This window comes from Onychostruthus taczanowskii, unplaced genomic scaffold (assembly GCF_017590055.1).
Source record: "Onychostruthus taczanowskii isolate IOZ18803 unplaced genomic scaffold, ASM1759005v1 scaffold21, whole genome shotgun sequence".
NCBI lineage: Eukaryota > Metazoa > Chordata > Aves > Passeriformes > Passeridae > Onychostruthus > Onychostruthus taczanowskii.
In genome coordinates this window covers 7,012,194-7,039,942 of record NW_024499351.1, presented here as the reverse complement: position 1 = coordinate 7,039,942, position 27,749 = coordinate 7,012,194, and the positions used below count along the sequence as shown (strand labels likewise).

At 38.4% G+C, this 27,749-nt stretch overlaps 2 protein-coding genes across 6 annotated transcripts; one reads left to right on the top strand and one right to left on the bottom strand.

Moving 5' to 3' along the window:
- Window positions 1-29: 29 nt before the first annotated feature.
- GPATCH11 (G-patch domain containing 11) lies at window positions 30-8,205 on the top strand. 4 transcript variants are annotated; one of them, XM_041404381.1, is made up of 9 exons: window positions 30-450; window positions 553-779; window positions 1,636-1,677; window positions 1,757-1,877; window positions 2,587-2,677; window positions 3,820-3,906; window positions 4,668-4,749; window positions 5,306-5,391; window positions 8,034-8,205. In XM_041404381.1, the coding sequence occupies exons 1-8, from the start codon at window positions 404-406 to the stop codon at window positions 5,359-5,361; spliced, it is 753 nt and encodes a 250-aa protein (XP_041260315.1). In that variant the 5' UTR covers window positions 30-403; the 3' UTR covers window positions 5,362-5,391; window positions 8,034-8,205. The 4 variants fall into 4 exon arrangements, with proteins under 4 accessions (XP_041260315.1, XP_041260312.1, XP_041260314.1 ...); XM_041404378.1 differs by having other exon boundaries at window positions 3,802-3,906; XM_041404380.1 differs by having other exon boundaries at window positions 3,802-3,906; window positions 8,007-8,205.
- Window positions 8,202-27,749, bottom strand: EIF2AK2 (eukaryotic translation initiation factor 2 alpha kinase 2). 2 transcript variants are annotated; one of them, XM_041404376.1, is made up of 15 exons: window positions 27,089-27,749; window positions 23,546-23,660; window positions 22,263-22,429; window positions 21,266-21,368; window positions 19,468-19,550; window positions 18,582-18,672; window positions 18,116-18,144; window positions 17,809-17,946; window positions 17,251-17,370; window positions 16,054-16,161; window positions 14,366-14,558; window positions 11,634-11,759; window positions 10,982-11,077; window positions 8,446-8,508; window positions 8,202-8,343 (listed from the first exon to the last, which is right to left on the bottom strand). In XM_041404376.1, the coding sequence occupies exons 1-15, from the start codon at window positions 27,190-27,192 to the stop codon at window positions 8,224-8,226; spliced, it is 1,656 nt and encodes a 551-aa protein (XP_041260310.1). In that variant the 5' UTR covers window positions 27,193-27,749; the 3' UTR covers window positions 8,202-8,223. The 2 variants fall into 2 exon arrangements, with proteins under 2 accessions (XP_041260310.1, XP_041260309.1); XM_041404375.1 differs by having other exon boundaries at window positions 8,224-8,508; window positions 17,809-17,913.

The following is a 27,749-nucleotide window of genomic DNA, read 5'->3' as shown; positions in this document are numbered from 1 at the left end:
AGGCGCAGGCGCCAGCGGGCGGGGACGGCCCCGCGCAGGCGCCGCGGAGCTGCCGGGCCGGGTCGGGCCCGGTGGGTGCGCGGTTCCCGGGTTGCTCCCGCGGCTCTCCCGGCTCTTGGCGCTTGGCTGCAGCTCGCCGGGGCTCCCGGGCGTGGAGCGGCGTCGCGGCCTCCCGTGGTCGGCGGTAGCGGAGCCCGGGAAGACGCGCTGTGGGCTTGGGGGCGGGCGCGGGTGCCCCGGCGCTGGCAGGGGGCAGCCCAGCCCGGCCCGGCGGGTTCCGGTGTTTTCGTCCCTCGGCCCCTCCGTCCCCCACCTCGCAGGGGACGCACAGAGAAATAAAATGCTCGGTAACACGCACTGACCGTGTCCATAGGCGAGGCGTCGGCGTAGAGGCGTGCTAAGCATGGAGGGAGATGAAGAGGAGGACTATATGTCTGATTTATTTATTAAGTAAGTAGGTAGTTCTCTTTTTTCCTACCCCTCTTAAGTGATTGTAAACCTGTTAAAAAAATCAAACCCACGCTAATATTTGCTGGAATTACTAACTCGCAGGCAGGATGTCAGGCCAGGTTTGCCCATGGTGAGGCGAGTGAAGGAAGCTATTCAGAAAGAAGAAAAGCAAAAAGAAGCCAATGAGAAGAACAGACAAAAAAGCATAAAAGAAGAAGAAAAAGAGAGACGTGACTTGGTACTGAAAAGTGCATTGGGCAATGAGAACAAAGGCTTTGCTTTGCTCCAGAAGATGGGCTACAAGAGCGGCCAGGCCCTTGGGAAAAGTGGTAAGTTTGTCACTCTCTGGAAGTGGTGTCTGCATTCAGTTATACCTTAATATTTTATAGATTGCAGCTGTCACTTCATTTGTTGACAGGTCCATAAGTGCCTCTTGGAGAGCCACAGCATTACAGAACTGTGAGGGTGCTGTGGCAGAACAAAATATGAGAGCAAATCCCTAAAACTGAAGTAAAAATAGTACAGGGTGTTGAGGGGATGCAAGGGAAGAGCAGCACTTGCAGCTGAGTAAGTGAAATTGTGTACCTGCATGCCTACAGGAATTGCATTAAGGATGTTTTGATGGTTTTGCAAAGCTAATAGCGTTCAAAAAAACTTTCAGACCCTCTTGAAACTTATAATTGGATTTTGAAAAAGGAACAGCACGCACTGGCCTACCCTTATGAAGCCTGAATAGACAAAGTAAAATCAGTAAAACAAGGAATCAATAACTGCTGTGCCAGTTCAGCGACTCTGGCAGACAGTCACAATGAACTGGCCCAGACAGATTGTTTTTATTCATCATTGCTATGAGATTGCAGAATTAAAAGGCTCCAGAAGGTGGTAACAAAGCAGTCTTCATCACAGGTATCTTACACCTGCCACGTCAACACATTTTATTTCAGTTTGGTCCTGTCACAAAAAGGTTACATAGGATTCCAGCAGAGGAGCCAAAAAAGAGAGGCAGTTTCCAGTACAGCTGTGTCATTTGTAGTGCACTAAATGTATATTCATTGGGAAGTTTTCAACTTCCAAGCAAAAAAATCACAATAATGGCAAAAGCAGCTTGCCTACTTGAATATACTGCACAAGTCACTGTTTGAGAAAAACTCAGGTTTTTTAATTGACTTTTTTTTTCTCTCACAGGAGAAGGCATTGTTGAACCTATTCCTCTGAACATAAAAACAGGTTTGTGGTATTTTCTGATTTATTTAGGTGGATATCAGAGCTTCTCAACTGCTTACATTCATCTTTTAAACTTACATAGGCAGAAGTGGGCTTGGTCACGAGGAATTAAAAAAGCGAAAAGCTGAAGAAAAACTGGAAAACTATAGACAAAAACTCCATATGAAAAAACAAGCAAATGAACAAGCTGCAGATCAGTTCAGGTAAAGTCATACGACTGATATTCCAAGGAATGTCTAAATAGCAGTTATTTTTATGCTTGATGTTTGGTTATTCTTTCAATGTGCTAGTATTTTTGAATGTTTTGAATGAAGGGTGAGAGGTACAATACAGAGTAACTGTTTCTCAGTTCTAAAGCAAAAGTAGATGAACACTGTAATGCTAAAAGCATGTGCTGCACTATTTAATTTTCTAATTGTTAATAATGCAAATAATATATATACTAACTTTTCTCAAGTCATATACAGCTTTTTTAATTGGAGAAACATATATTTTGAAATAGAAAATCCACAGATACTCCTAAGCACTGTTGGTACAATAGTTTTAAAAGTCAGAGCACATTTTTAAAGATGCTATTGTTTTGGTTTTCTCCTGATTTGCTTGTAATAGAGAAGAGAAGCTGAGGGAAGGCTGTAGCTTTTGCAGATGTTTAGTGAACCACTTTTTTATGTCTTAAGAAAACCTAATGAAGAAACAGTACCATGGTCAGAAAAAGTATCTTAAAGGTATCATTCCCAAGAAATACAAGTGTGCTCCCACAGAAACAATGTCAGAATGACTTCTTAGCTTTAATGTTGTTCAGAAAATTAGTAAGAATAGAATCTTAGATTTTTGGGTTCTGTAAAGCTGTGGACTGTAATGCATTGTCAATGTGTGTCTGTCTGCTTAGTTACCTCTGCTTGTTCTTAACAGAATAAGATTCAAAACGAAACAAGGAGAACGTAAGATGGAAGGGGACCTGCGAAAAAGCCAGAGGGCCTGCCAGCAATTAGATACACAAAAAGTGAGACCTGGGTGGTTTTCTGGAGGGTTGGAAGGAAGACTTCAGAGGTCAGAGATACAGGCTGCAGTGCAGTGGTTCAGTTCTTGGAAGTTCTCTAAAATTTTGGGGTAACTTGCTTAAATTTTGATGTTTGGCAACACTTGAGCCCTCTTAAAATATTTCAAAGTCAATGTTTGTACCATCAAGATAGTTGAAGGTGCACAGCAACCTGATGGTAACTTACATGAGGACCTGTTGTTTTGCTTATGCATTTTTTTGGTTACTTGTGAGCTGTTTGCATATCTTCCAGTAGCCAGTATCAGGCTTTCCTATATAATGGTGCTGTTTGCCTCAAGTGAGGGAGCAACATCGTCACACAGTGACTGACATTGGGAATGGACTCTGGAAGTCATCGTGTTCAGCCTTCCTCCACAAGCAGAGTCACTTAAAGCAGGTTGTCCAGGACCAGGCAGATCTTTTGTACCTCCAAGAATGGGGATCATCATTGAGAGAATCAGCAGATTCACTAGAGTTAAAAAAGCAAAGAATCCCACAAAACTAAGTGCCTTCCACTTGCAAGGAATAATGTGGGTAGTAGCAGTAAAGTACTATAAATTTGAAAACTTAAGGTTTTTTTCTTCCTCTGTTAACCAGGTAGAAGTCAAGAACACCTCAGAAGTTTTGCTGAGATTGTTCTATACTGCTTAGTTTGCTTCAAATGCAGTCAGTTGAATTAAGCTTAGATCATCCTTGTTTACTTTTCTTCCTTCAACTTTACCTGAGGTGAATTAGGAAGCACCATGTGATCTCTTGATAAAATAACTTGGGGCATGTCTTCAACTGATAGTAAGGGTATCTGCTCACAGGCTTGGTGTGAGATTATTACATTGTTGTGTAGTTTTGCACATACCAAACAGATGAAATAGAATTAGATGTTAGCATTGGCCTGCATTCCATTGTTAAAAAAAAAAAAAGTGAAAAAAAGTCTGGTGGACTGCTATACTTACCTACAGCTTTAGTAATTCTTGGTTATACTATACGTGCAAGTTTTAAAGGCTAACTTTCTAGAAATTAGTTTTATCCAGCATTTTACAAGAAAACTTACAAAGACAGATAACTTCCATTTAAATCCCTTGTTACTTAAGGATATTGGTGTTCCCAAGGAGACTTGGTTTTGGATAAAACCTGAAGAGGAAGACAAAAAGGATGAGGAAGACAAGGAAGATGAATGCACAAGCTCAGACTTAAGTGTAAGTTTAAGCTCTTCAACTGAATTAATTGCTCAATTCAAAATTAAATTTAATATTCCTTGAAACAGTATGTATGAATACATGCATGTATAAAGTGTATTTCCCACACTGTAGTAAAGGGCCTCTTTGCAATCCCAGAGCAGTGACTTCTATAGCAGTTACATGATAAATTATGAAATATTAAACTACTGATATATTGCTCATCTGTTTTGAGGCTGATCTTTGAAAAAATTAGCCTAGAAATTAAATTTTAAACATTTTTTGCCTTAGCCAAGATGCACAAGATCACAGTTATTTGCTTTTGAATGTTAATTTTGGTTGAAGTTTAGAGTCAATAATTTCTGAAAATGCTTCACAGAATATCTCAAGATGGGCAGTGAAAATACATATTTTTAAGAACTAGATTACACAGCTGCTGTTAGCCTTATGTGTTTGATTGGCAGAGATTAGGTGTGAAAAAATCCACACAAGATACCATATACATGAAGTCGGGTAGCTAAGTAATATTTTTAGCTCTTTCTCTTCAGTGCAGATTTCTTAGCTGGAAAGAAGGATAAGCAAGCAACAGCCATTAACTTTCCAGAGATCATTAATTCCTGTGCACTCTTCTACAAATGTGGGAAACTTCATGTCTTACTGAGCTGCAGTATTGTGTAGCTTTTCCATAGCATTAGGTTAAAGACTTTGTTTTAACAAACCAGTATCAAAGTGGTTTATGTCATGTGAGGCCCAAGTCATCACATACCCGTACTTATCTCTAGGTATCAGAAAAGCTACACATCCTGACGGCCTATTTGAGAGAGGAGCATTTCTATTGCATTTGGTGTGGAACAACCTATGAAGGTGAGAGTGAACCAAGCTTTTGTAGGTGCTTTACTTTGCTTATGCAGCTAGACTCCAGCTGTACAGTATATCCTTTGTTTTTCTCTTACTTCAGCTTCTGAATCTGCAGAGAAAATTTATCTTCCAGGCCGCTGGTTTTTGCACAAAGCTTGGTATATAATGTTGTTATGACTGTTAGCCAGTTTTTAGGTTTTTAGCCAAAGCAAACAAACAAGAAAAACCCACACACACGCAACAAAACACAGCAAACCATATTGAAATTTATTTAAACTCATATTAAAATTTAATTAGTTTTGAGAAAACATAATTCAGATGTTAAAACCAATATCATAAAAAGCTGGCACATGTTTCTGAAACAATTAGAACACCATCCAGTTTCACAACACTAAAGAGAGTAGAATTTGTGTTTGCTGTTTTAAAACAAATTTGAGACTTACTAACTTGTAAACCTTGAATTCTATTTAATCTGTTCTACAAGGATTCTAGAAATATTTCTGGCAACCATTTTTCCTTCCCTGAGCTGCAATTACTCACTTTTTTCCTGCTTACCCTATAGACTCTGAAGATTTATCTTCAAACTGTCCTGGAGACAGTGCTGCAGATCATGACTAAAGCCAGTCTAAAGGAAGAAGCCCTAGATAAGTATGTATAACTCATAGTACCTTTTAAAAGCCTTGGAGCTATGCCATACTCAAGAATTCTTACCAAAGTATGCAGAAGAGTTTAAGTTGACAAGCTAAATTAATATTTTCTGTTTGATGCACAATTTAATAGGAATTAAAATTTGGTATTTGTAATTGAGAGGTAGGTTGAGTTTTTCACAACTTTATGTGTTAGCCAACTGGTAATAAAATTCAAGTATGAGTAAAGGCATGAATATTGGCCAATCATTTTATTACAAAATGTGTTAAATCAAGTTTTTTCATCTTTACAGAGATGCCTAAATACCAGACTGATTTTTCTTACTATCTTAAACTTCGTGGGGGGGAAAAAAAACTTGTGAAACGTGACAGTGACATCACTGAACGAATATTCTGTTGTATATAAAGATGCATATTTTCCATAATTAAATAGAATTAGATCATGATGGTGGATTTTCGTTTTTTTACTTAAAAGTACACTTTAACTGATATTTTATTTTTGGGTAACAGCAGTTGCTACTATAACTAGCCATTTATAAAAAGTTAGTGCTGAAGTATACAAATACCATGCAGGGAAAATATATCAAAATCTACTGGAACAAGCTACTGTTACAAACTGGTACAGTATTACTTAACAGCAAGAAGGTAACGATACTACTTTGCTCTGTCCAAAAACCGTAAAGGAAATGCTACCCAGAGATTGTCCATTTTCATATTATGAATAGTTTTATAGAATTGTTTAGGTTGGAACACATCTTTAAGATCATCAAGTCCAACTGTCTGTTAATTTTATCCCAATAGATTAAAGAGAAGAGAAAGCAGAAATGGTGCTATTTTGTCTGTAAAGATATATAATTTCTCACAGATCTGGACCACTGCAAAGAAATACTAATTAGTTTGGCACAGTGAAACACACTGTGAATTCCAGTCAAAGATAAGGTTAGGAGAGCATAAAGCCCTGATGGAATTCATATGGCCAGGGATGTCAAGGAGAAGATCAGAGTCAAGAAAATCTAAAGAACCTAGAGGTGCACAAGTCCATGGGACCTGCTGAGCTGCATCCACTGGTCCTGCGGGAACTGGCAAATGAAGTTGCTTGAGTTGGAATTGTTCAGCCTGGAAAAGAGAAGGCTCTGTGGAGACCTTAGAGCAGCCTTTCAGTACCTAAAGAGAGCTGAAAGGGGACTTTTTCCAAGGGCATGTAGTGACAGGACAAGGGGGAATGGCTTCAAAGTGAAAGGTTGAGATAAGATGTTAGGAAGAAATTCTTTACTGTGAAGGTGATGAAGCACTGGGACAGGTTTCCTAGAGAAGCTCTGGATACCCTGCTGCTGGCAGTGTTCAAAGCCAGGTTAAACAAGGCCTTGAGTAATATCATCTACTGGAAAGTGTCCCTGCCCAGGGCAAGGGCGTTGAAACTGGACGATCTTGAAGGTCCCTTCCAACCCAAACCATTCTATGATTCTATATATTTCATTCATGATAAAAGAGAAAAAAAGAAAGCAGTGTAAGGCCTTACAAAAGTATGTAAAATCACATTCTTATTTAGCAACAAATACTTGCACCAGAACATCAGTAGTTTCCCTAAGAATACAAATACCTTCTTTTGTTTTATTTATTTTAGAGCAGTCACCCACTTTTAACTCATTATCATTTCAGAAAAAGCATACAGTACTTTACATATTTGCCTATTTTTTTTGCTTAGAAATCTCTGCTCATTTGCCTTTATGGAGTTATGTTGACCCCACATCAATGAACAGTTTGACAAGATAAAGCTCACAGACAAGCACCTGAAGGCCCAATGTGCCTGTCTTTTCACCCTGCTCCCCACACCACACACAGTACTTGAAGTTCAGGCAAGGCTGAACTCTGAAGGATACAAATGAAGAGTAGCAGAGAACCTGCTGTTCCCTTTTTTGAGGCTGGCAGTGGGCACACCAGAGGTACTAAGTACAGTTACTAAGGGTTAGGCATACCTCAGTATTACAATAAGGGACTAAAACCTAGAAGCATGAGAATGTTTAAAGTGCTCTTTCAGCCTTGGATTTCAAATGGTTACTACTGAGGCAATTTTCCTGTAATGATGAGAAGTTTCCTATATTAATATCACCTTGAATGTTCCTTTCAAAAAAGACAACCATAAAAACCTAAAGTTTTCAAAATTGAGATTTGTTCTAAATTAGATTTCCTAGAAGCTGAATGTTTAACATTTAAAGAAATCCTCATTTTACAAGTTGAAATTCCAGAGCACTGAAGGTGCTAAGTCATCAGCAACTGTGAAGAGATAAGAAAACTTAAAGTACTGAAATTCAGTGAAGAATAATATGCACCTATTCCTAGTATCTTTTCTGCCAAAACCACTCTTGGTACTAATAGGAGCATTCCAGTAATAATTAACAATATCACTGAACAAATCAGAAAGGTTTGAGTCACATACCACCAAGACAGCAGTTCTTCCATGGAAAGCAATAGATAACCTTAAGGGATAATGGATTCAGCACATGCAGGGATTTGGCACAACCCAGTTAGCATTTTAGCAAATCAACAGGATCTTCGAGAGGAAAAGGACTGGTATTGTACATACCAGTCCAGTTCAGCTACAACCTATGTTTCCAGGTAAAAACTGAGTGTGATTCCTTGCAGATGAAGATTCTTGCAGATGAAGATGAAGATTTCTTGCCCTGCCCTGGTTGCAGCCAGCAGACATGAATGGTGATGTGGCCAAGGAAAAGACACACCCCAAGTCTTGCTGTTGCTTCTGACATCTCTTGTCATTTCATCAATTGTAATAAATTCATCAAACTCTGGATTTAAACACAGTGTGAAAGGACATTCAATAAGAATAATTTCTAAGTGCCTTCTCTTTATCAACAGACTTAACAAGGTCAAGTAAATGAGATACAGTGATTCTTCCTGAAGGGTCTGTTGAAAGCATCTTTCTGATTATGGATGCCTGCAAAAAAAAAAAAAAAGTCAATAGTTTGGGTTTTTGGGTTTTTGTTTTGTTTATTTTTTGATTAATACAGTACTCAAAAAATATATTAAAATCCCATACCTCTGTTGGAAATTGTAAGTTGAAGTGCACTGGAAGCACACCTTCTCTAACAGAAGGCCATACCTGAAATTATTAAAAGAGAATAGTTTTGGTATGCTTTCATTTGTTATGTTTTGCATCTCCACTTTATGACCCCTATAGTTTACTGAAGTAGTTAGGAAAACACAAATCTACAGGAAATGTAAAGCTTCAAAAGGTAACTGTAAACAGTTTGGAAGTTGGGGCTTTTTTCATTTAGTTGTGCTTTGATTTGGTTTATGGACTTTTCATCAACTATTATCCATTTCTAATCTTAAAAGCTTCACACACAACAATGACATGTTTGTTTCAATCATCCTCTATTTCAGAGCCATTATCTAATTTAAAAGTAATGGATTTATATTGTCTAATGACATTGAAAGAAAAGAAAAAAGCAAGACAACTGAATTTTTGTTTGCAAGCCAAGCAGGTGTGCTTCCTTCTTTTTATCATATTCAGTACCACACATTTATTTCTATGTCATTGTACAAAATGCTACATGGACTTCAAAGCAGCTAACGAAAGATTTGTCATTATATGCTATGGAAATGACTTTTGGTTAACCTTTTTTTTTTTCTTTTATATGACACTGTCTTTCACAACATCCTGACAGGCAAGCTCAGGAAGAGCAGGCTGGACAAATGGATGGTGAGGTGGACTGAGACCTGGCTGAACAGCAGGTCCCAGAGGGTCACACTCAACAGCACAGGGCCTAGTTGCAGGCCTGTCACCAGTGGTGTCCTCCTAGCTTCAGTACTGAACCTAATATTGTTTAACTTGTTCATCAATGACCTGGATGAAGGGGCCGATGCCTCCTCAGCAAGTTCACTGATAACACAAAGTTGGGATGAGTGGCCAATGCCCCAGAGTGCTGTGCAGGCCTTTGGAAGGACCACAACAGGCTGGAGAGCTGGGCAGGGAGGAACCTTCTGAAATTCCACAAAAGAAAATGCAGGGTCTTGCACCTGGGCAGAAATAATCCTGGGCACCAGCATAAGCTGCGGGCTGACCTGCTGGAAAGCAGCTCTGTGAAGAAGGACCTGGGGGTCCTGATGGACAACAAGCCATCCATGAGCCAGTAGTGAGCGCACTGGAACAGATTGTCCAGAGAGGCTGTGGAGTCCCCCTGACTGGAGGTACACAGGACACAAGTTCAAGTAACATGCTCTAGGGAACCCTGCTTGAGGAGGTGGGTTGGACTAGATGACCTCCAGTGACCCCTTCCAACTTCACCCATTCTGTGATTCTGCAAGTGGCTTTCTGGGTAAACAGAGCAGTCTGCTTAATTAATTTGCTGTTAACTAGTGTAATGTCTGCCTGAAGATGACATTCATGACTTAGCTGTGTATCCTGAATCATCAGCTATTCCTATAAGCCTGGCATAGCAAGCCCTTTACAACCACTATCCAGTAAAACAATAGCTCCCATGAACTTGGAGTTTTTTCCCCTACTCTAGCAGTAGCTTTAGGCCTGTGACCCTACATGCTGGTGATCATCAAATGAACCAGTTATTCAGCACAGAATAATCCACTTTGCTTTTGCATGATGCTCTTACAGCAGGGCTTGCCAGCACTAAAGTTTATCATCCATTAAATGAAAATCTTTCTAAGCTAATGGAGCAGCTGAAGACCATTGTAGGACTTTCCATCCACATAACTTCCCCACCTGCCTGCAGAGCACAAGATTTCTATAGTTTAAGGAAATTATGCTTTTCCAACTCTAAACACCATGGAACTGTGCATGCATTTGCAGTCAACTGTGAGCAGGAACAGAAGGACTGAGGAAGTACTTCAAGGTGGCTGGAGAGAGCCAAGCTGAACAGACACACTGGTATGATCTTCTCACTGGAAAAATGATCTGATTAACAGTGTTCAAAATCTGAGTCCAACCACAATTACTTCAGACACGATGCCCAGCAGCTACATCACTGTCCTACCAATATGTAGGTTTGCACATAAAAAGCTCAAAGCACATACAGGACACCTTTTCTAAAAAAGCTTAAGTAACGAGAGGTTTCTTTTTGAAATAATATCTGTTTCACTTAAAGAAACCTGTTCCAAATCACTTTTGTTTTCATCTTGGAAAACTGCAAGGGTTTGGATTTGGTGGAAACTCTTCTTGCTCCACTGTGCAGTGAAGACAAGAGCATGGCAGAGACAAAACTCACCTATCCATAATAAAATTAGAAAAATACTCCCTTTAAGTTTCTGATCAAAGAAAAAGATACATAAGAAACTTGACATCCTTTTTTGCTTGACTTTATTCTTTAGCATGCTCGGGCTTTAGTGTATATGTAGTAGGACAGAAGTGAAATAAAGTGCAGTATTTCTTTCCTTCAGTTATGACATTTCAACTGAGGTGTGAGGACTTACAGGCTTTATGGAAATGAATTAAGGTAAAAAAACATAAATAGAGATAATACTCAAGATAAAGAGATTCCTTTTAGAATGGAATAAGTGATACCAGAAGCAAGGCAAAACAACAACAGAGGGAGTTTTTAAATTTAAAGATTACATACCTTAGTTTTTTCATGACAAGTGAATGCCGAAAGAATTTCGAACCAGATTAATCCCAATGCATAAATATCTACTTCCTTTCCATATCTGGCCCCAGTCTAGAAAGATTCGAATAGAACAATGTAAGTATCAAATCCAACTGGAGAACAGCACTTCTTAAAGCAAAATTGCAAGTCAACAGAAATTTCTACCCCAAGGCTACAGGACTGGCCCTACTCAATATCCTTCTTAGTTGTTAACCCTTTCTGCCTGTGACCTGTTAAATAGTGGCTGAACACCCTGAAATTAAAACTTATACAGACATATACAGATAAAGCATGCCAATGTTGCCCTGTGACAAATAATGAAACAGAGAAACTCAAATTATGCAATTAACAGGGCCCCTATATTAAAATCTAAATATATGTCTGGCAGCCTGGTTTTACAAGAGCATTCCTTACAGCAAGCAGTGTCAGACTCTATGTTCACAGAGAACAAAAAACTTTACCACACTTGTGGCAAAGCTTTCTCCAGAGTACAGCTAGCCTTTCATAGAGTCATACCAGGGAACTTTAGGCAACTTGCTTTAATACTGAGATTAGGATTGAGAACATCCAGTGCTGAGTTTATAGTGCATGTCTAATTACAGAGACACTAATGCAGCAGGATAATTACCTGTTCTGGTGCCATATACGATTTTGTTCCTCTGTTCTCAGTCAGAGTATCAAATGCCACAGAAGTCACAAGACCGAAGTCACCTATTTTTATTTTATTATCATGTGATATGAATATATTCTGAGGCTATTTTCATATATATAAATAAAAAGAAAAAAAAAATCACCAAATGACCAAGGTTTATCATCAAGCATAATCAGCCACAGAAGGGTTTCCCATAAAATTTGATGATTGTTCAGGAAGTACCATTAAGAAACTGATGGTATGAAAAGAGGAATAAGTTAAGTGAATTTTTAAAAACACAAACTAGATTTCAAGTAGTACATTCTGCAGTAACTGCACCTTTTTTCCACTAGCTCAGTCATAACTGTGTCATGCTTTAACTGCTCTTCAAATACACTGTTCATATAACAGTCTATATCCCAAAGTACTTTTCACTCTTCAGTCCTAGCCAGAACTTGATACACTTAGGCAAAGCATTTAGTCTTACATGGAATTCCACTCAAATCAGAGTTTCTCCTAGGCACGGAAAGATCATGTGCACTCAATCAAATGCAGAGTTAAGGCTTACTACAGGTATCTCAGAGTATCATGTTTACATTTCCATTAAACTTCCCCTTTTTAAATTTGACAGTGTCATGGCTTAAGGTGAGTTGGCAACTAAGCACCACGCAGTGGAACGGGAGGGAGAATCAAAAGTAAACTTGTAAGCTGTGTTTAAAACAGTTTGATAATTGAAACAAAAGAAAAATTTAATAATAATGTTAAACAATAATGATAATAAAAGTATAAAAAAAAAACCTAAACAAAACAAGGAGAAAAATTATGCACAGTACAATTGCTCACCACCCACTGACTGACGCCAGATCTCCTTCCAAAGCCCAGATCAGCCCCTCTTCCATGTAAAAAACTAGTCTTTGACTTAAAATAAACACTACCTAGTAGCAACCAAAACATCAGTGTGTTATCAGCATTGCTATAATACTTAACTCAAAACACAGCACTGTACCACCTACTGAAAAGAAATTAACTGTATCCTAGCCAAAACCAGAACATGAAGTCAAACAACTAAAAATAGAACTATATATGCTTCAATGAAGTTTCCCAAAGAACATAAAGAAACTACACTTCTGAATGTTTTTAAAACAAAACCAAATAGCCTCATGCTGTCTTTTACTCAAAGAAGCTCCAGTGGTCCATAAGGCCAGGAGATACTTAATAGGAGATCTTCATGTAAAGAATGCTCTGTGTAGTTGTTCTGTTCAAGTCTGACCATGACTACCCATATTTAATATAGTACCTGTAGCTGGCTACACTATTTAATGACTCTATTCCTACCAGGCACAAATTACTTTAATCTCAGCTTGACCCTATCCTGCAACTTTGATTCTGGGCTATGAGATCTCAGATGGCCAAGCACCTAAGCTCACAGCAGAGCAGAGGAGAGGAGAGCTCCTCAATTCAAATACAGATAGAAGAGTTAGCAGTATAACTTGGTTCTGGTCAGGAGAGGGTTAATTTGTGCAGTAATCAGTCGGGAATACATGGCTAGGACAAGGAGGTTGTTCTATACCACCTCATGTCATTTTCTGAGAATGGGGGAAGGATTCGCTTCCAGGTCATGGGAGCATGGCATGATCAGGTAGGGCTCCACAGTGAACTTTTTGCATGTGAATCACCCTGTTTTTAGACTTCCGGTTTTAATGTTACTGTTTTTGTCTGTTTTATGTCATTGCTGTTTCTAGTCAATTGTTCTTATCTCAACCTGTGCTCTTTACCTTTTGTGCCTCCAGTTCTCTCCAGCCTGCCACAGGGGAAGGGCAAGTGAGCAAGCAGCATGTGGATTCAGTAGGAGCATTAAATTTGAGAATACCACTCCTGATCGACCACAGCCTCATTCCTACCTCAGCTTGTAGAGCATGAGACTCCTAATCTCAGGGTCAAGGGTTTGAATCCCATGTTGAGCATCAAATATGGCGGGGTGTGTAGGGGATCAAGTGAGGCACTTGGTGGGTTCACTGGAGCTGCCTGCTGTAAAGGGACTTCAGTCCCAGCTGTGAAGGTCTCTGGTGGTAGGAATTTGACTGCCAGAGAGGCTCCCGAGTAGTCAGGCAGGGAAGTTAACTTAACCCTAGGAATGCCACCACACTAATGATTTTTTTTTTACTAAGTGAGTGATTTAAATCTCTGTAAGCAACATTATAGCTTCCATCCTGAAGCCATGAAGGCTTTGTCCCTTAGAATCTTTATATTGAAATAAAATCTTCTTATGACTGTGCACATCTAGAGATGTGAAAAAGTCTATCCAAAACTGTAGCATTCAAACTTTCATATGCATACACAAAAGTAACTAGAGCACATTATTATCAAACACAGCATGTATTAGGATAGATAAACTATCCCTTTACAATATGGCAAGAGCCACTTTCTAGACTCAACTTTTCTTTTTCCAATAGGCAGCTTGTGACCCAGTAACACACTGAAAATGCCTGTTAGTTGATGACTACTGATTCTCTGAACTATTGTGTTCTGAGATCTTCCAAGTTCACCTGATTTTAGGATGAGGTTCAGCCAGCTGCTGAAAGAGAATCAATCACTAGCAATATCCAAAGAAGCACACTAGTAGGGTACATAACAGAGTAAGCAAAGACTACACCAATTTAACATTCTCTGAAATTCCAGTAAGTATACTACCTTTAGCCTTTTCTTTTTCTTTTTTTTTTTCTACATACCTTGAGGTCTCGATGAATTAACTCTTTAGAATGAATATATTCCACTCCTTTCACTATTTGTAAAAATTTGTTTTGTGCCATTTCATGATACTTTTGGTCTTTGCTAGTTTTTGCAACCCAGTTTTCCAATGTCCCTTGTTCACAGAATTCCATTTGGATGAAAAGACAGAGAATTTTCTGGTTTGAATTCCAGCTTCAAAAGAAAATTACATACCATATTGAAATTGGCAAGATACAATTCCTCCCAAGTAATTTTCAAAAGCCCTTTTTGCTAATAATTATTTTTGGAGTTACCCAAAACAAAATCTGCAAGTCCCTTAATTTTAAGGAAGATACTAGAGCAATTTGTATTAAATAAAAAGGACTGCAACCCAAAGAACCCCTGCTCAGTTGCTACATATTCCTGGAATATTTCTAAAGTTTTGCTTGCTTTCTAGCAAGTTTCTAGTTTCACACTGGTAGTTTTCTGAAAGCCCAAGTTCTATTTCCCTCATACCTAGAAGCAGGCCCTATCCAGGAAGAAATACCACTGTCCTTGGCTCCATCTGGTCTTGCAGGAACTGCTGCAAGACCCTGACACATGTTCTCTATTCTGCTCAAGAGATACAGCATCAGCCTTCCTATCTTGCCCAAAATGGTCATGTTCTTTCCAACTCTGTCCTGTCAAGAAGGTAGTGCAGTGACCATTTTTGACATTGGTCTGCTAGTCACAGAAACCCTTCTGAGAACTGGAAATCTAGATGAAATATATTCACCCATCTGTCAGCCTCCCACATTCCAGAGAAGCTCATAAGATAGGCTGAGGCTGGAGATGGCAAGGGGAAGGAAAATAGAAAGAGAAGCATGCACTGTTTTTTTCTATGTACACTGTGTGATGAGTGCCCTTGAATAAAGCTGCTCAAAGCACTGAAAGAACAAGCATTAAATGGCTCGGGACTCTGTAGTCTTGAGGTCAGGGCACAAATTACAGTCTGGGACCTCTGCTTTGAGGACTTTTTTTTCTTTTACCCAGTAACTGTTTAATGTAAAATATACACATGATATTGGGGCTCCAACATATTAATGGTTCTGTTTTGACAGACCCTTTCCCCCCATTTTACTGCTTACTTAATGAGCACAGTAATGGAGAGGTATCATGCCAACCATAATTTTGAATCCATTAATATTTTATGGCTCTAAGTAAGTATGGCAGCCTATCTGAAGAGTATGAATTCACAGCCAGTGAAAAAAGCTTACGACAGAAGCTTGGAAAAGTTAATAGTCTAATTTACAAGTAAAACTCTCACCACTGTTTTAACACAAGTCTCAGTGTCAAAAAGCTACCTCTAAATTAAAGAGTATTTCATTTTGTATTCCTTTTCTAAACAATCAAAACTGTTTCAGGCATCACAATTAAAATACTAACTTATTACAAAAAAGAAACTTCTGATCAGGAATTTGGTAGCCAACTGTCAGACAATTTTTCTGTTGTTAATTCTTGCCCCAAATTTTGAGTTCTGCATTCTTACTCTTGCCTATAAATTCATTAAGTTCCATATATTGAAAGAGGAGTGAATTATAAAACTATATCATGTACCTTATTAATCAAGGAAAAAAGATATTTGTAAAATAATTGATAACCTATCAATAGCATGAAGTTCACTACAGCTGTGAAAAAATTTGTGAATGCAAACTATTATTTCAGTTACCTTGAGTCTGGGTACTTGATATAGTCATCCCCTTTCCAGCTGAAATGATAGCGCACTATGTTCTCATGTGTAAGTCTCGCAAGCCCTTGTGCTTCACGCTCTACTTTCCTATCAGGAGGGAGGAAAGAATTAAAAAAAAAAAAGACATTTCCCTATTACAGTGTAATACAAAGTTAAATAAAAGATAGGCTATCAAGTGGCAGGATAGAGGTAATTTTATATTAATTTAGAAACAAAGCATAATATTCTCCTTCATATAAGTTCAAAGGTCAAAACTGAAGTTACAAATCTGATAGGTTTTCTTTCATCTGCTCAGTTATTCAAAGTGCAAAAAGTGTTTTAACCCCATTAGGAATTAAATCCCCACTGAAAACAAAGCTGAAAAAGCAGGTAGCTGCAAACCCACCAGCAAAGCAGCAGTCATTACTTGAAGAATCAGTAAGTTTTCACTATAGTTGTCAGGATAGCAACACCAATGAAAACAACACGTATTTGCAAAGAACACAAGAATCCAAAGGGAAATGTACACATTACACAATTTAAGGGACAAGTATCTCCAACAATTTAAAACATTTTCAATAGATAACCTAAAAAATTAAAAACCTAAAAACTGCTGATAAAATACTCCACTAGATAACAGAAAATTACTCTAAAAAAAATTAAGATCATCTTTCTCTGTTGAGATTTATAAAAGACAAGTAACACAGCATAAGAGTAATGACTACATGGGTCAGATAGAAAGCATTTTCCAATTACAAACCACAACATTTATTACATGGATTTTTTTCTATTTTTTGTAACTATAGTTATTTTGTATTACTGATATGGAAATTTTCCATATAGCCTCTCAAAAGTAACAGGGCTGCTTTCAATGTTTTAAAAATCATCAGGTTTCCTTCACACACATTTTGCAATATTAGCAACCAGATAACTGCTGTGCTCAGGGAAAAGAGAACTTAACACACCTAAAGTTTTACAGCTCCAGCAGAAATTAACCCATTACATCCAAAAATTAACAAAGGTTCAGGACCACTTGCAGGTTCACTTGCAAATAAAGAAAACAATTTACTAGAAAGGACAGATAATTAATAATGAAAATCACCTAAATGCCCCTAGTATTGTTGAAGAGAGAAAATAAAGTATTAACATATTGACTAAGGTTGTCCTAAAACACAGAAATAAACATTCAGTACATACTCTGTGAATTCAACTCGTTTGATTGCATAGGTTTTCTTATCACACTTGGATGTTGCCTTGAAAACATTCCCAAAACCACCTGCACCAATAGGCTCTACTTTTTCAAAATGTTCGAGGAATCTTTGGAAAAAAAAAAAAAAAAGAAAAAGAAAACCACAATTATACTTAATTTTCAATTAAGGATATAAAAATAATCTTGACAGATTTAATGCATCTACTGCAATATCATCCTGCAGTCATCATTTGACCAATCTACAGGTCTAAATCACAGCCTTGGAGATGAAAACAACAAGGGAAACTGACCTTTCCAGGCATGTCAGGTAACTACCCTCACATCTTCACATGAATGACATTTGGTTTAAATGCTTTAAATACCATTGCTTGTCAATTCCTATGCTAGATTTGAAATTTCAAGGAAAAAAAATCTAGTATCAATTTTCTTTGAAAGTTCTTTTCACAGCAGTATTTTCCCTCCTTCTACTGCAAATAAAGAAACAAACCTAGATTCATACATACTGTTCTTGCCTTATAAATATTAATTAAAAAAATCCTTCTTACGTTTTATTGACAGTGTGCGGACTCCCCTTCTCTTCTCCAGTATTTGTGTCCACAGCTGGCACACTTTTATTTGAATGTGACATATTTGCTCCCTCTTCCTTGTTTCTTACAAAATAAGCAAAATTAGCTGCCAATTTTCTTTAACAAGGACAAAAGCAAAATTTATAATGAGCCATTTTTCTAACACATGATGAGAAAAGAAATATACCTGCCAATAGCAGCATTTCTTCACTAGAGATAGAAAAAATAAATTTATTTAAGGTATATATTATTTACAGGAGATAGCAATCTAGAAATAAACACATACCTTTTGGCCTTCGAACTTTGTGCATTTTTCTACATGGAAAACAGAAAAAAAAAATCCTAACTGAGGTATCCTGAATTTTTTCACTGCAGTCTGTTTAAAACATGTCTGATAGTGTATCTAGGAATTGCCTATAAATATGATCATACCTTATGTAAACAATGTCATAAGAATGAATTTTAGCTCAGTGTTTTTCACATATACAAAAACATGCATAACATTATCCTTACAAATAATGAGCTTAGTTTGACCCTTTCCTTGGGAGTACTGGCATTTCTTAAACACTACATAAATTTGATCCAGAAGGAAATGACTAATCGTTAGCATTACTGAACATTCTTAGGAAAAATGCATGTATTTTCCAATGATTAGTGGATAAAACAACAAACTGATGTTACACTCTGACAAGAAGCATGCCCTATTCAGGGTCTAAAATGTAGTTACGTAATATATGTATTTCATACTATACCTGAAAAGGTGAAGGCTTTTCACATATTGCCATGTCATTCATTTTTTCTACCAACTTTGCAGATGAGTCAGCAAAGCCAATGCTATTTTTACTGGAAAATAATGGACTATTTTTAGGTGAAAGTAACACAATAATAAATAAAATTATTCTCACAAGAAAAGAAGTACCAAAAAAAACAGAGTTTTTAAAGCAAAACTGAAAAAGCATTAACAATTATGACTGATTCAAACTACAAGACATCCTGCTTGAAAGCTATTAAACTAACAAGACTTTGTAATATTCTTTATTTCTATTATAAAATGAGCCTATGATATCTAGAAGATAGAAGAATGTAAAAGTGGCAGTGGCACTACAGGTAAACTGCTGTTTCTTAAATCACATATCAAACTTAATGCATATTCAGTTTCTTTTGCTAAGCAAATTTTTCCCTTTGGTGCAAATGAAGATTCATGTAGAATGAAAAAAGGCAGAAAACAAAAAAGAAAAAAGGGAGAGAAGAAAGCAGAATACGGAGCACTGGAGAGTACTCAATTTGAATTATAGAGAGTTCACAAGAGTGTCACAATAGGAAAATGAGTGTTAAAATAGCATGAAATAATGCTATTGAATGAGTATTTACATCACAGAAAAAATGCTTCTGAAAGAACTACCTTTCATAAAATGTGAACAAATCAGAAAGCTCTAAACTTACTATAAGCTATCCCATACAGACTCACATAAAACTGCACAAGTAGAACAAACTTTGCTCTGAAGTTTAAGGAACAGAAGTTAAAATTAGATAGCTTTATACTGCAATAAAATTATATCTTTTATTTAGAACTAGATTACATTACCCTATAAGATGACTAAATACATTGTTATCACTTTAGCAGTGAACCCAACTTACTCTGAGTCAGACTCAGCTGGCACTTGAGAGGAATTGCTGTCTTTGCTAAATGTAGAACTGCCATTAGATCTTTCAGTTTCCATCTGGGGAAAAGAAAAAAAAAAAAAAAAAAAAAGATAAGCCAAGAATGTTTAACAAAATCACATAAACAAATCTCTAGTGCAAAAGATGCCATCCAGAGAGGGCAGAGGGAAGATTACAGGATCCTAAGAGCAAGTTGGTAACTGCACTAAACATTCAAAGCCCTGCAGAAGAAAGGCATCTGCCCAATTTCCACCCAGAGACAGGAAAACACAGGACCCTGTCACAGTGAGGGTACTATACAGACACATTTACAAAATAGAGTCTGGATTCTATTCAAAAACAGGATAAGAGTAAGAGTTATGAAAAGCAAACATCTTTGTTGTCTGCTGCATGTGCAACTGCTGTGTGGAAAATGAGACATATGTAGCCTTTGATATATGTAATCAGCAGAACTGAAAACCTGAGTCAGTACAAATTGACATTCAATGTCTTCAGCATGAAAACACTCCAAAACTCATAACTAAATTAGGGTTGAATTAAAAAAACCATATCCCAAATACTTAGTAGAGGTTCTTCCCCTTCCTCCCACTACCGATGTCATAAGAGCACAAAAGTAACATTAAAAAGCAACAACCTCAATGGATACAGACAACCACCTCACAAAAAGTCAACAAAATTTCTTTTTTTTTTTCATGTTTCCTGGTATTCCATCACAGTATCATGGACACAAAAACACAGGGTTTATGTTTAAATGAAAGCCAACAAATAAACCCCTTTTTTTTTAAATACAGGAGTACTGGACCTTTACTACTTTTTACCAGATTACATTTTGTTTGTTACCCAGACATCACTGAGAATTAATAAAAATTAAAACCAACCCAAAACAACTCAACTAAAATTTAGACTATATGGTATACAGGTTCTGTTTGAGGTAATAAATTTCAGACTTCAACGAAAACAAAAAGATCCATGGGTTTGCAACAAAGGAAGATATTAAGAAAGGCTCCTAGAGCTATAATACGACATTAATTAATTACGTGGTTGACTTAAAAACAATTCTAAAAGCATTTGAAATTCACAGTAATATCCAAATAATTTTAAAAGTACTTAAAAGTAAAAAAGGCTTCTTTCCACCCCTATTCTGCCATTCTTTCCCTTAAACTACCCTCCATTTAGTTAGTTCATATGTTCTGTACATTTCAGAAGCGGGTTTGAATCACTACTGGAATTCTGATAGTTTTTTGCACATGTGGAAATAACAGCTGCCAACATGAAGACAACAGCTGTGCTCTCCAGAGGATGGTGTCAGCAATTGTTTCATAGGACTCTGCCTTGGAACACTACTGAAGGCAAATCCTGTTGATTCTGACCCCTGCTTTTGCCTCTCACATTACACAACAGATTTTTGGTCCAACAGAACACAGTAAAAGAGGTATGTTCATAGCCTGCCAGCTTAACAACACATCTCACAGAAGACAACTGGTATACAAGTTGGAATTTTAAAATTTTTTAAATGTGTGTATCCTTGAATGACAACATATCAGACCTGTTCTGAAACACAGAGAGATATTGATTGTTAACAGTTTGGGTTTTTTAATCCAGAACTGAATAAAGAAGCACAACATAAATTCTACTAACAATATGGATTGTTTCCTTCTTCAGTGGTATACATGGAATATGCTTTTAAATACAACAAAGAAATTGGTTCAAAGACTTAAACTTCTGTGAAAAGTTTAAATATAGCACATAGTGTCAGAGAACTTTCCTTATTTACCTTCTCATATGCTTCCTTTGCAGCAGCTTGTTTTGCAGCACCTAGAGAAGGTCCAGTGCCCCTTCCATACAAACGACCACTAATTGTACAGCTAACAAAATACCTGTAAAATACAACAGGGAATCGAGTCTTGTATCCCATATGACAAGTCTCAATTTATGATTTTTAAACACTACAATCAAGTGACATTACAGAATGGAAATCTGAAGTATACATCTTCAGGACAGCGTTTTCCATATACATTTAATGTAATTAATTATGGTAGGTAACTAATTTGTTGTGCCTTAAAGATAACTCACTGGAGAGCAGCACTGCAGAAGGGCACCTGTACATCCTGGTCCCTGGCAAGTTGAACCTGAGCCAGCAGTGCCCTGGCAGCCAGGAGGGCCAACCCTGTCCTGGGGGCATCAGGCACAGCATCACCAGCCGGGCAAGGGAGGGGATTGTCCCGCTCTGCTCTGGGGTGGCCTCATCTCAAGTCCTGTGTGCAGTTTTGGGTGCCATAATATAAAATGACATTAAGCTATTGGAGAGTGTCCAAAGGAGGGCAACAAGGATGGTGAAGGGCCTTGAGGAGAAGCTGTAAAGGGAATGGCTGAGGTCACTTGTTCTGTTCAGCCTGGAGGAGACTGAGGGCAGACCTCACTGCAGTTACAGCTTCCTCGTGAGGGGAACAGGAGGGGCAGGGTCTGATCTCTGCTCCGTGGTAACCAGTGACAGGACTCAAAGAGAGAGCATGAAGCTGAGTTAGGATAAGTTTAGGTCAGATATCAGGAAAAGATTCTTCACCCAGAGGGTGCCTGGGCACTGGAAGATTCCCCAAGGAAATGGTCACAGCACCAGCCTGACAGAGCTCAAGAAGCTTTTGGATAATGCGCTCAGGCAGATGGTGTTACTCCTCCTAAAGATTCAGCTAACATGACCAAGGATAACTAATGGGAGCATTAGTAAACACAAAAAGTATTAGAAGTAAGCAGGAAGGTAAATTATATCTTACGTGGGAGCATGGGCATCTCCAGTACGAGTGTTAGGATAATGAACTATGTGACGTGTCTTTTGGGAAAAAATATTTAATAGGCTGACATAATCTTTGTTCAGTGCAGGTGAGGAGGTTGTTTGAGTTGTCGTTAACTCTGCAGCTTCCACATTTGAGGGACTCTTATGCTATAAAACAAACAAAACGGGTAACTTGAAAACTTAAGCGTAAAAATACATTAAGATAAACAGTGCACAAGAACTAATATAGCTGCAAGGTGTGTCCACATTTCAAAACACTCTTAAGAAATCCCAAGTTTCCATTAACTGAGTCCTTTGTGGCAAAGGACAGACATCCCAAGCATAATTATTACATTTTGAATAAATGTAAACCTGGCTTTCCAAGTACTACACTTTTGCCTTTAACAACCTCTCACCATGCCTCATCCCACCCTTTTTAGGAAAATATAGGGAACAAGCTGTGAAGAAGGGATGGCAGCAGGATGCTGCTGATGCTCCCGTTTAGCAAGGGCTGCAAACACTCCTGTGCATGTACAAGAGGGGAAAGCAGGATTTTCAGCTGTCTCATGATTAGTCAACATCAGTAACCTATCAGTAGACATGCAGCAATTGTGTTAAAGTAATGACAGTGACACAACAAAAGCCATACAGAACAAGGTAAGGAAAGATTTCACTCAAAAGGTGCTAAGAAGCATTCAAAGTCAAAAAGAAAAATAAAGAACAGCAAATAAAGAAGGGCAAAACACTTGGCAGAAAATCAAGGAGCAAAATTCAAACCTAGACTTAATCAAGGAAAGTTAGAGTATATAACTAGCTCTACTGTAAAGAATATAATAAAAAGGAAAAAAAAGATTAATTATAACAAGTGAAAGCAAGCAATTTCTTTAGCAGAGTGGCAACAGACACACTGAGCAATTCCCTACAAATGTTTTCAAGACATCGAATCACTGAACAATTGTCAAGATATAAAAGGACCACTGCTCACTTTGGATAAACCAAGGCAGCTTAACAAAGGCAAATACATTTCCTTATCCTCCTGTAATAGCCGAGGAGGAAACACAGTATTAGATATCAACCCTATAGGAAAAAAAAGTAAGGAAAAAAAATCTGTGATAAAAAGTAGAAAAGTGATGAATAAAACAGAAAAAGACAGCTTGAATAATTAAAAACTGTTTCAAATTAAACAACATTTTATCAAAAGTCTACTTTCAGGTATTAATCTTTAACATTTACTACATTACATGTGATAGTAACTCCCCAAACTTAATCCTACTATTTACTCACCTCCTTCTTAATCATTTCCCATGCTTCTTTTGCTGCTACTGCTTTTGCTTCTTTTTTACTTTTACCAGTGCCTCTACCATATTCCTTACCATTTATTTTGACAACAACTGTGAACCTGCAATGAAGGAAACTTGTCTAAAACATTGCTACATATATACTTTAATAACCTTATCAGAACTTTGGGGTTTATTATCTACAAAGCACTATAGGATACACTATGGGAAGTACTGAAGCATTAATGTGGTTTTTTTTAATATCAAACCTATGATTATCATAATCTTCAGTATAAATACTTTTAAAATTTTCCTTTCTAGTCACAAATGCATACACTTTATTAGTTCCAACAGTACTTTTAACTGCTTAACTGCTTTTTAAAATAAAAATAATTTCTTTTTAAAAGCATAAGAATGGATGAGGTCAGCACTGTTACAAGCAAGATTGTAAAGCCCTAACACCAAGACACATCTCAGTAGTGACACTACATAGAGGAAAGATTAGCTTATTTTTGTTTCCTGAAACCAGACGTGACATTACACTCACCTTTAACACCCTGTGATGTACACTGCTTAATAAGAGCAAAAACCATGTCTGGTGCTTGTGAGACATGAATTTAAAGGCAGTCATAAAAAAGCCCCACCAAAAAAAAAAAAAAAAAAAAAAAATTACCAACAAACAAACACAGGCCCCAGTCCTGCCTTTCTCTGCTCAACTGCTGATCCCTTCCCTCTCTGTCCCTCCATTCCACAACTGTGCATGGCAACTCCACGAGTCAGAATGCGAATCTGATGCAGCTCAGGACCAACAGCACTGGATCTGGCTGGGATGGGGTTACCCTTCTTCAGGGCAGCCAGAATGGTGCTGTGTTGTGGCTTTGGAACTAACACAGAGTTAATGTTTTACCTACTGCTGAGTAGTGCTTGCAGCAAAGTTCTTTTCTTTTTCCCACTCTGGCTTTCCAGCAAGCAGAGGAGGGATATGTGAGAAGCTGGGAAGAGACACAACCACGGCAGGTAGCCAGAGGGATGCCCTATGGCATCACATTCAGCAACAAAAGCTGGGAGATGAAGGAGGAAGAGGGGATACCTATGGCTATAGTGTTTACCTTCCCAAGTACACACTGGACATGATGAAGCCCCACTTTCTTGGAAACATCTGCCAGCTGATGGGAAGGAGTAAGCAACTTCCTTATTTTGCTTTGGTCACACATCCAGCTATGCTTTGTCTATTAAACTGTCTTTATCTCAATCCACAACTTTTTGCTCCCTTTCACCTTTCTGATTCTCTCCCTGTCCCACTGGGGGGAAGTGAGTAGTTAGCTGGGGGTTTCACTGCCTCCTGGGGTGAACCCACCACTGTGCCCTAATAACGAATGGTTGGATTTCAAACTAATCAGTCCTTACAGATCCAACCTGTCCTGCAGCTGCAAATCCCCTGATGTTTCTGATACTGCCTTTCCACGAAAGGCAACAGAGGAGAAAACAGCAACTGGATTTCTGCCTGTGGCAGCAGCACACACTTGCACCAAGTTAAAGTGATCATTAGAGCCTCAGAGCATCTCTGTGCTTCAGATTGCAGCACAGCATGCAAATGCTCACAGCCAACAGGATGGATTCACACAGTCAAGGTACAGCACTGTGAGCTCCTCTGTGGGAAAATTGGTCTCAAATAGTATAGTGACTTTAGGAACTCACTTTTTTCATTATTCCAACCTCATTTTCCACTTCCCTTTAATTAAATATTTGGGTGGGAAACAATTAAGATGCAGAATGAAGTGCTTGCTCTCATTGTGTAAGCAAGGCTTAACAAGAAATCTTAAGGAGGTAAACAGTAGGAAAAGGCACCCCCTTAGTGTGCCATATACTCTACACATAGGAAACAACAAATTAAAAACAAAACATGTAAGAAAGGTTGTTCTTTGGGAAGGAGTTTGTCAGTCAACCCATACCTAAGTGCTGAATACTACACACATTCAGCTATGACACTGCATCAAAAATACACCATTTTATTTAAGCATCCTGAGGAAATCTGCAGTGCGTCTCCATGACCAAGTTCAGGATTACCTGCAGGAACATTACATGAGTTGGTCACAAGTGAAGAGCTCACCAGAACCCCAAGTTAATAAGTAATTCCCAGACTTGACGTGTTTAGGCAGGACTGGCCTAATTGTCCATTCTCTGTGTTCCCAGACCAAGAAAGCTCAGGACTGAGCCACCCTGGTCTCCTTTAACCTTCTTACATTGTGTCCAGCACTGGCCCTTGCAGACACAGTACTGGAAGCAGCCACAGCACCAGAACCATGATAGGATGGGAGGTATCTCTGCACGTGCCTCAGACAGCTGCAAGGTGACTCATGAGATGGGACACAGCACAGCAGTTAGGGAGCTAGCTCACAACCAGCAGTGGTCAATGCATCCAGTTAGCAGGCAGAACACCGGGAAAGGACAGCATAAGGGGACAGAAGGTTTACAGCACACATCACTACGGGCAGACATGTTACTGTATCCTTGGAATAGCCCAAGTTACCCAGGATTTTCTGAGATACCACTGTCACACAATGGGCTGAATTTCATTTGTGAATGTAGCAGAACACACAGAAAAACAATGAAAAACCACAACAAATGGGATAAACAACTTGGAATGTATGTTCTGTCAGTTCCATGCCATCACTTTTGAAGAATGAAGGTGTTGCTGTGTGATCAGAGCTGTGGTCTTTACTGAAATAAGAGTTAGTTTTTTGAATTACATGAGCCACACGGGTAAAAAAATAAGATAACTATTAACATTTGAGATCCAGATAATATCTATTAATTTATTCTGGGATGGTAGACAGATTTAAGAATAAATCGGCATACACAGTGTTATCTGACAACATGCAACACATCAAAAGAAATGTATTAATTATTAGCATAAGGCTTGTCTTCATGCAAACTAGCAAAAAAATTTTTTTAAAAAAATCACAAGAGGAAATATTACAGATCTTGAGTACCTACAACCTTTGGCAAGGGAAAAAATAAACTGTATCAACGTTAAAAGATAAAATATATTCCACCACCTGTCATTGTCTCTAAAAGGGAAAGCAAAACTTCTCAACCAAAAGATCCTTTTCTTGTAAGAGATGTTAAAAAATATACTACATATTAAATATATTAGTACACAATCAGTTAATACATCCAACCTTTCTGGCTAGAAATCAACAATGCTTTGTAAACACTTTGCTTTGTAGCACTGAAATCATAATTGAAATTCTTGCTGTGACCCAATCCACCTTCTGAGAGGAGATACATAACATACAATAGTTACTACTAAGTAACAGGTGCATTGCTGGCACTTTCTGAAAAAGATCCATCACCCCTGAAATAAGTTTTCTCCTTAAACTGTATCACATGATGTCTTCCCCGTGCACCTACCATTCAATTCATGGTTTCAACCAGCTTTCCCACTACACATGTGCTTTCAGCAAATTAATATTTCTGACTGCAAGCTTTACAGTTTGTTCATTGCAGGAAGTGCCGTGCTAGTTATTGACATACAAAGTAAACTTACTCAGGATCATGAGATGGGCCGGTCACATTGATGGTGTCATAGAGCACTGAAAGTTTATGCGTTTGACAGTAATGGTTGATCTTCGTCATATACTCACGATCCATTTTGACACAATCTTCAATAGGTGCTGCAAAGTAACATTCAAAGATGTGTCTGTTGCTCTAGACACAGAATAAAGACAGTACCTGATCTTCGTAGATGGTCACTGCTATGATATAAAATAGAAAATTGGTGCCAGTAACAAAGTTCATGGGAAACGAATTCGAATTTCGAATTCAAGTGATTGTCTCCGAAAGTTTTGGAAATCATTGCTTGGAATAAGAGTTTTAGCTAGCAGAGCGGAGAATTCAGTGATTAGAGACTTCTTAGCAGATTTCGTGACAGAAAAAGATTGAATCATTCACTGATTTCTGTGGGAGGAAAATAATCAGCAACGTTTCTCCAGAATTAGAATCGGTTCCCGCAAAAGAGAGCCGGACGGCACTGAACATATCCCTTGGAGCGGGGATGACGCCAGGCGCAGCCACACGGACCCAAGATGACCCCAGGCTGCCGTCACCGAGGGCGGCGGGCCAGGCCTGCGCAGCCGGGCTGCGGGCACCCGTCCGGCACGGACCCCTGCCCTTCCTCCCGCCGCCGCCCCGCCGCTACCTCCGAGCCG

What these genes read in the sequence shown, in the direction of transcription:
- EIF2AK2 (XM_041404375.1), bottom strand. Translation starts at nt 27,192, where the DNA reads ATGGATCGTGAGTATATGACGAAGATCAACCATTACTGTCAAACGCAT. An exon ending in CAAAGTTCGAAGGCCAAAAG is followed by an intron (nt 17,914 to 18,115) that starts GTATGTGTTTAT and finishes TTATTTTGTAAG; the next exon opens with AAACAAGGAAGAGGGAGCAA. An exon ending in CTTGTCATGAAAAAACTAAG is followed by an intron (nt 8,509 to 10,981) that starts GTATGTAATCTT and finishes TAATAATTTCAG; the next exon opens with GTATGGCCTTCTGTTAGAGA.
- GPATCH11 (XM_041404378.1), top strand. Translation starts at nt 404, where the DNA reads ATGGAGGGAGATGAAGAGGAGGACTATATGTCTGATTTATTTATTAA. An exon ending in ATGTCTGATTTATTTATTAA is followed by an intron (nt 451 to 552) that starts GTAAGTAGGTAG and finishes ACTAACTCGCAG; the next exon opens with GCAGGATGTCAGGCCAGGTT. An exon ending in CAAGCTGCAGATCAGTTCAG is followed by an intron (nt 1,878 to 2,586) that starts GTAAAGTCATAC and finishes TGTTCTTAACAG; the next exon opens with AATAAGATTCAAAACGAAAC.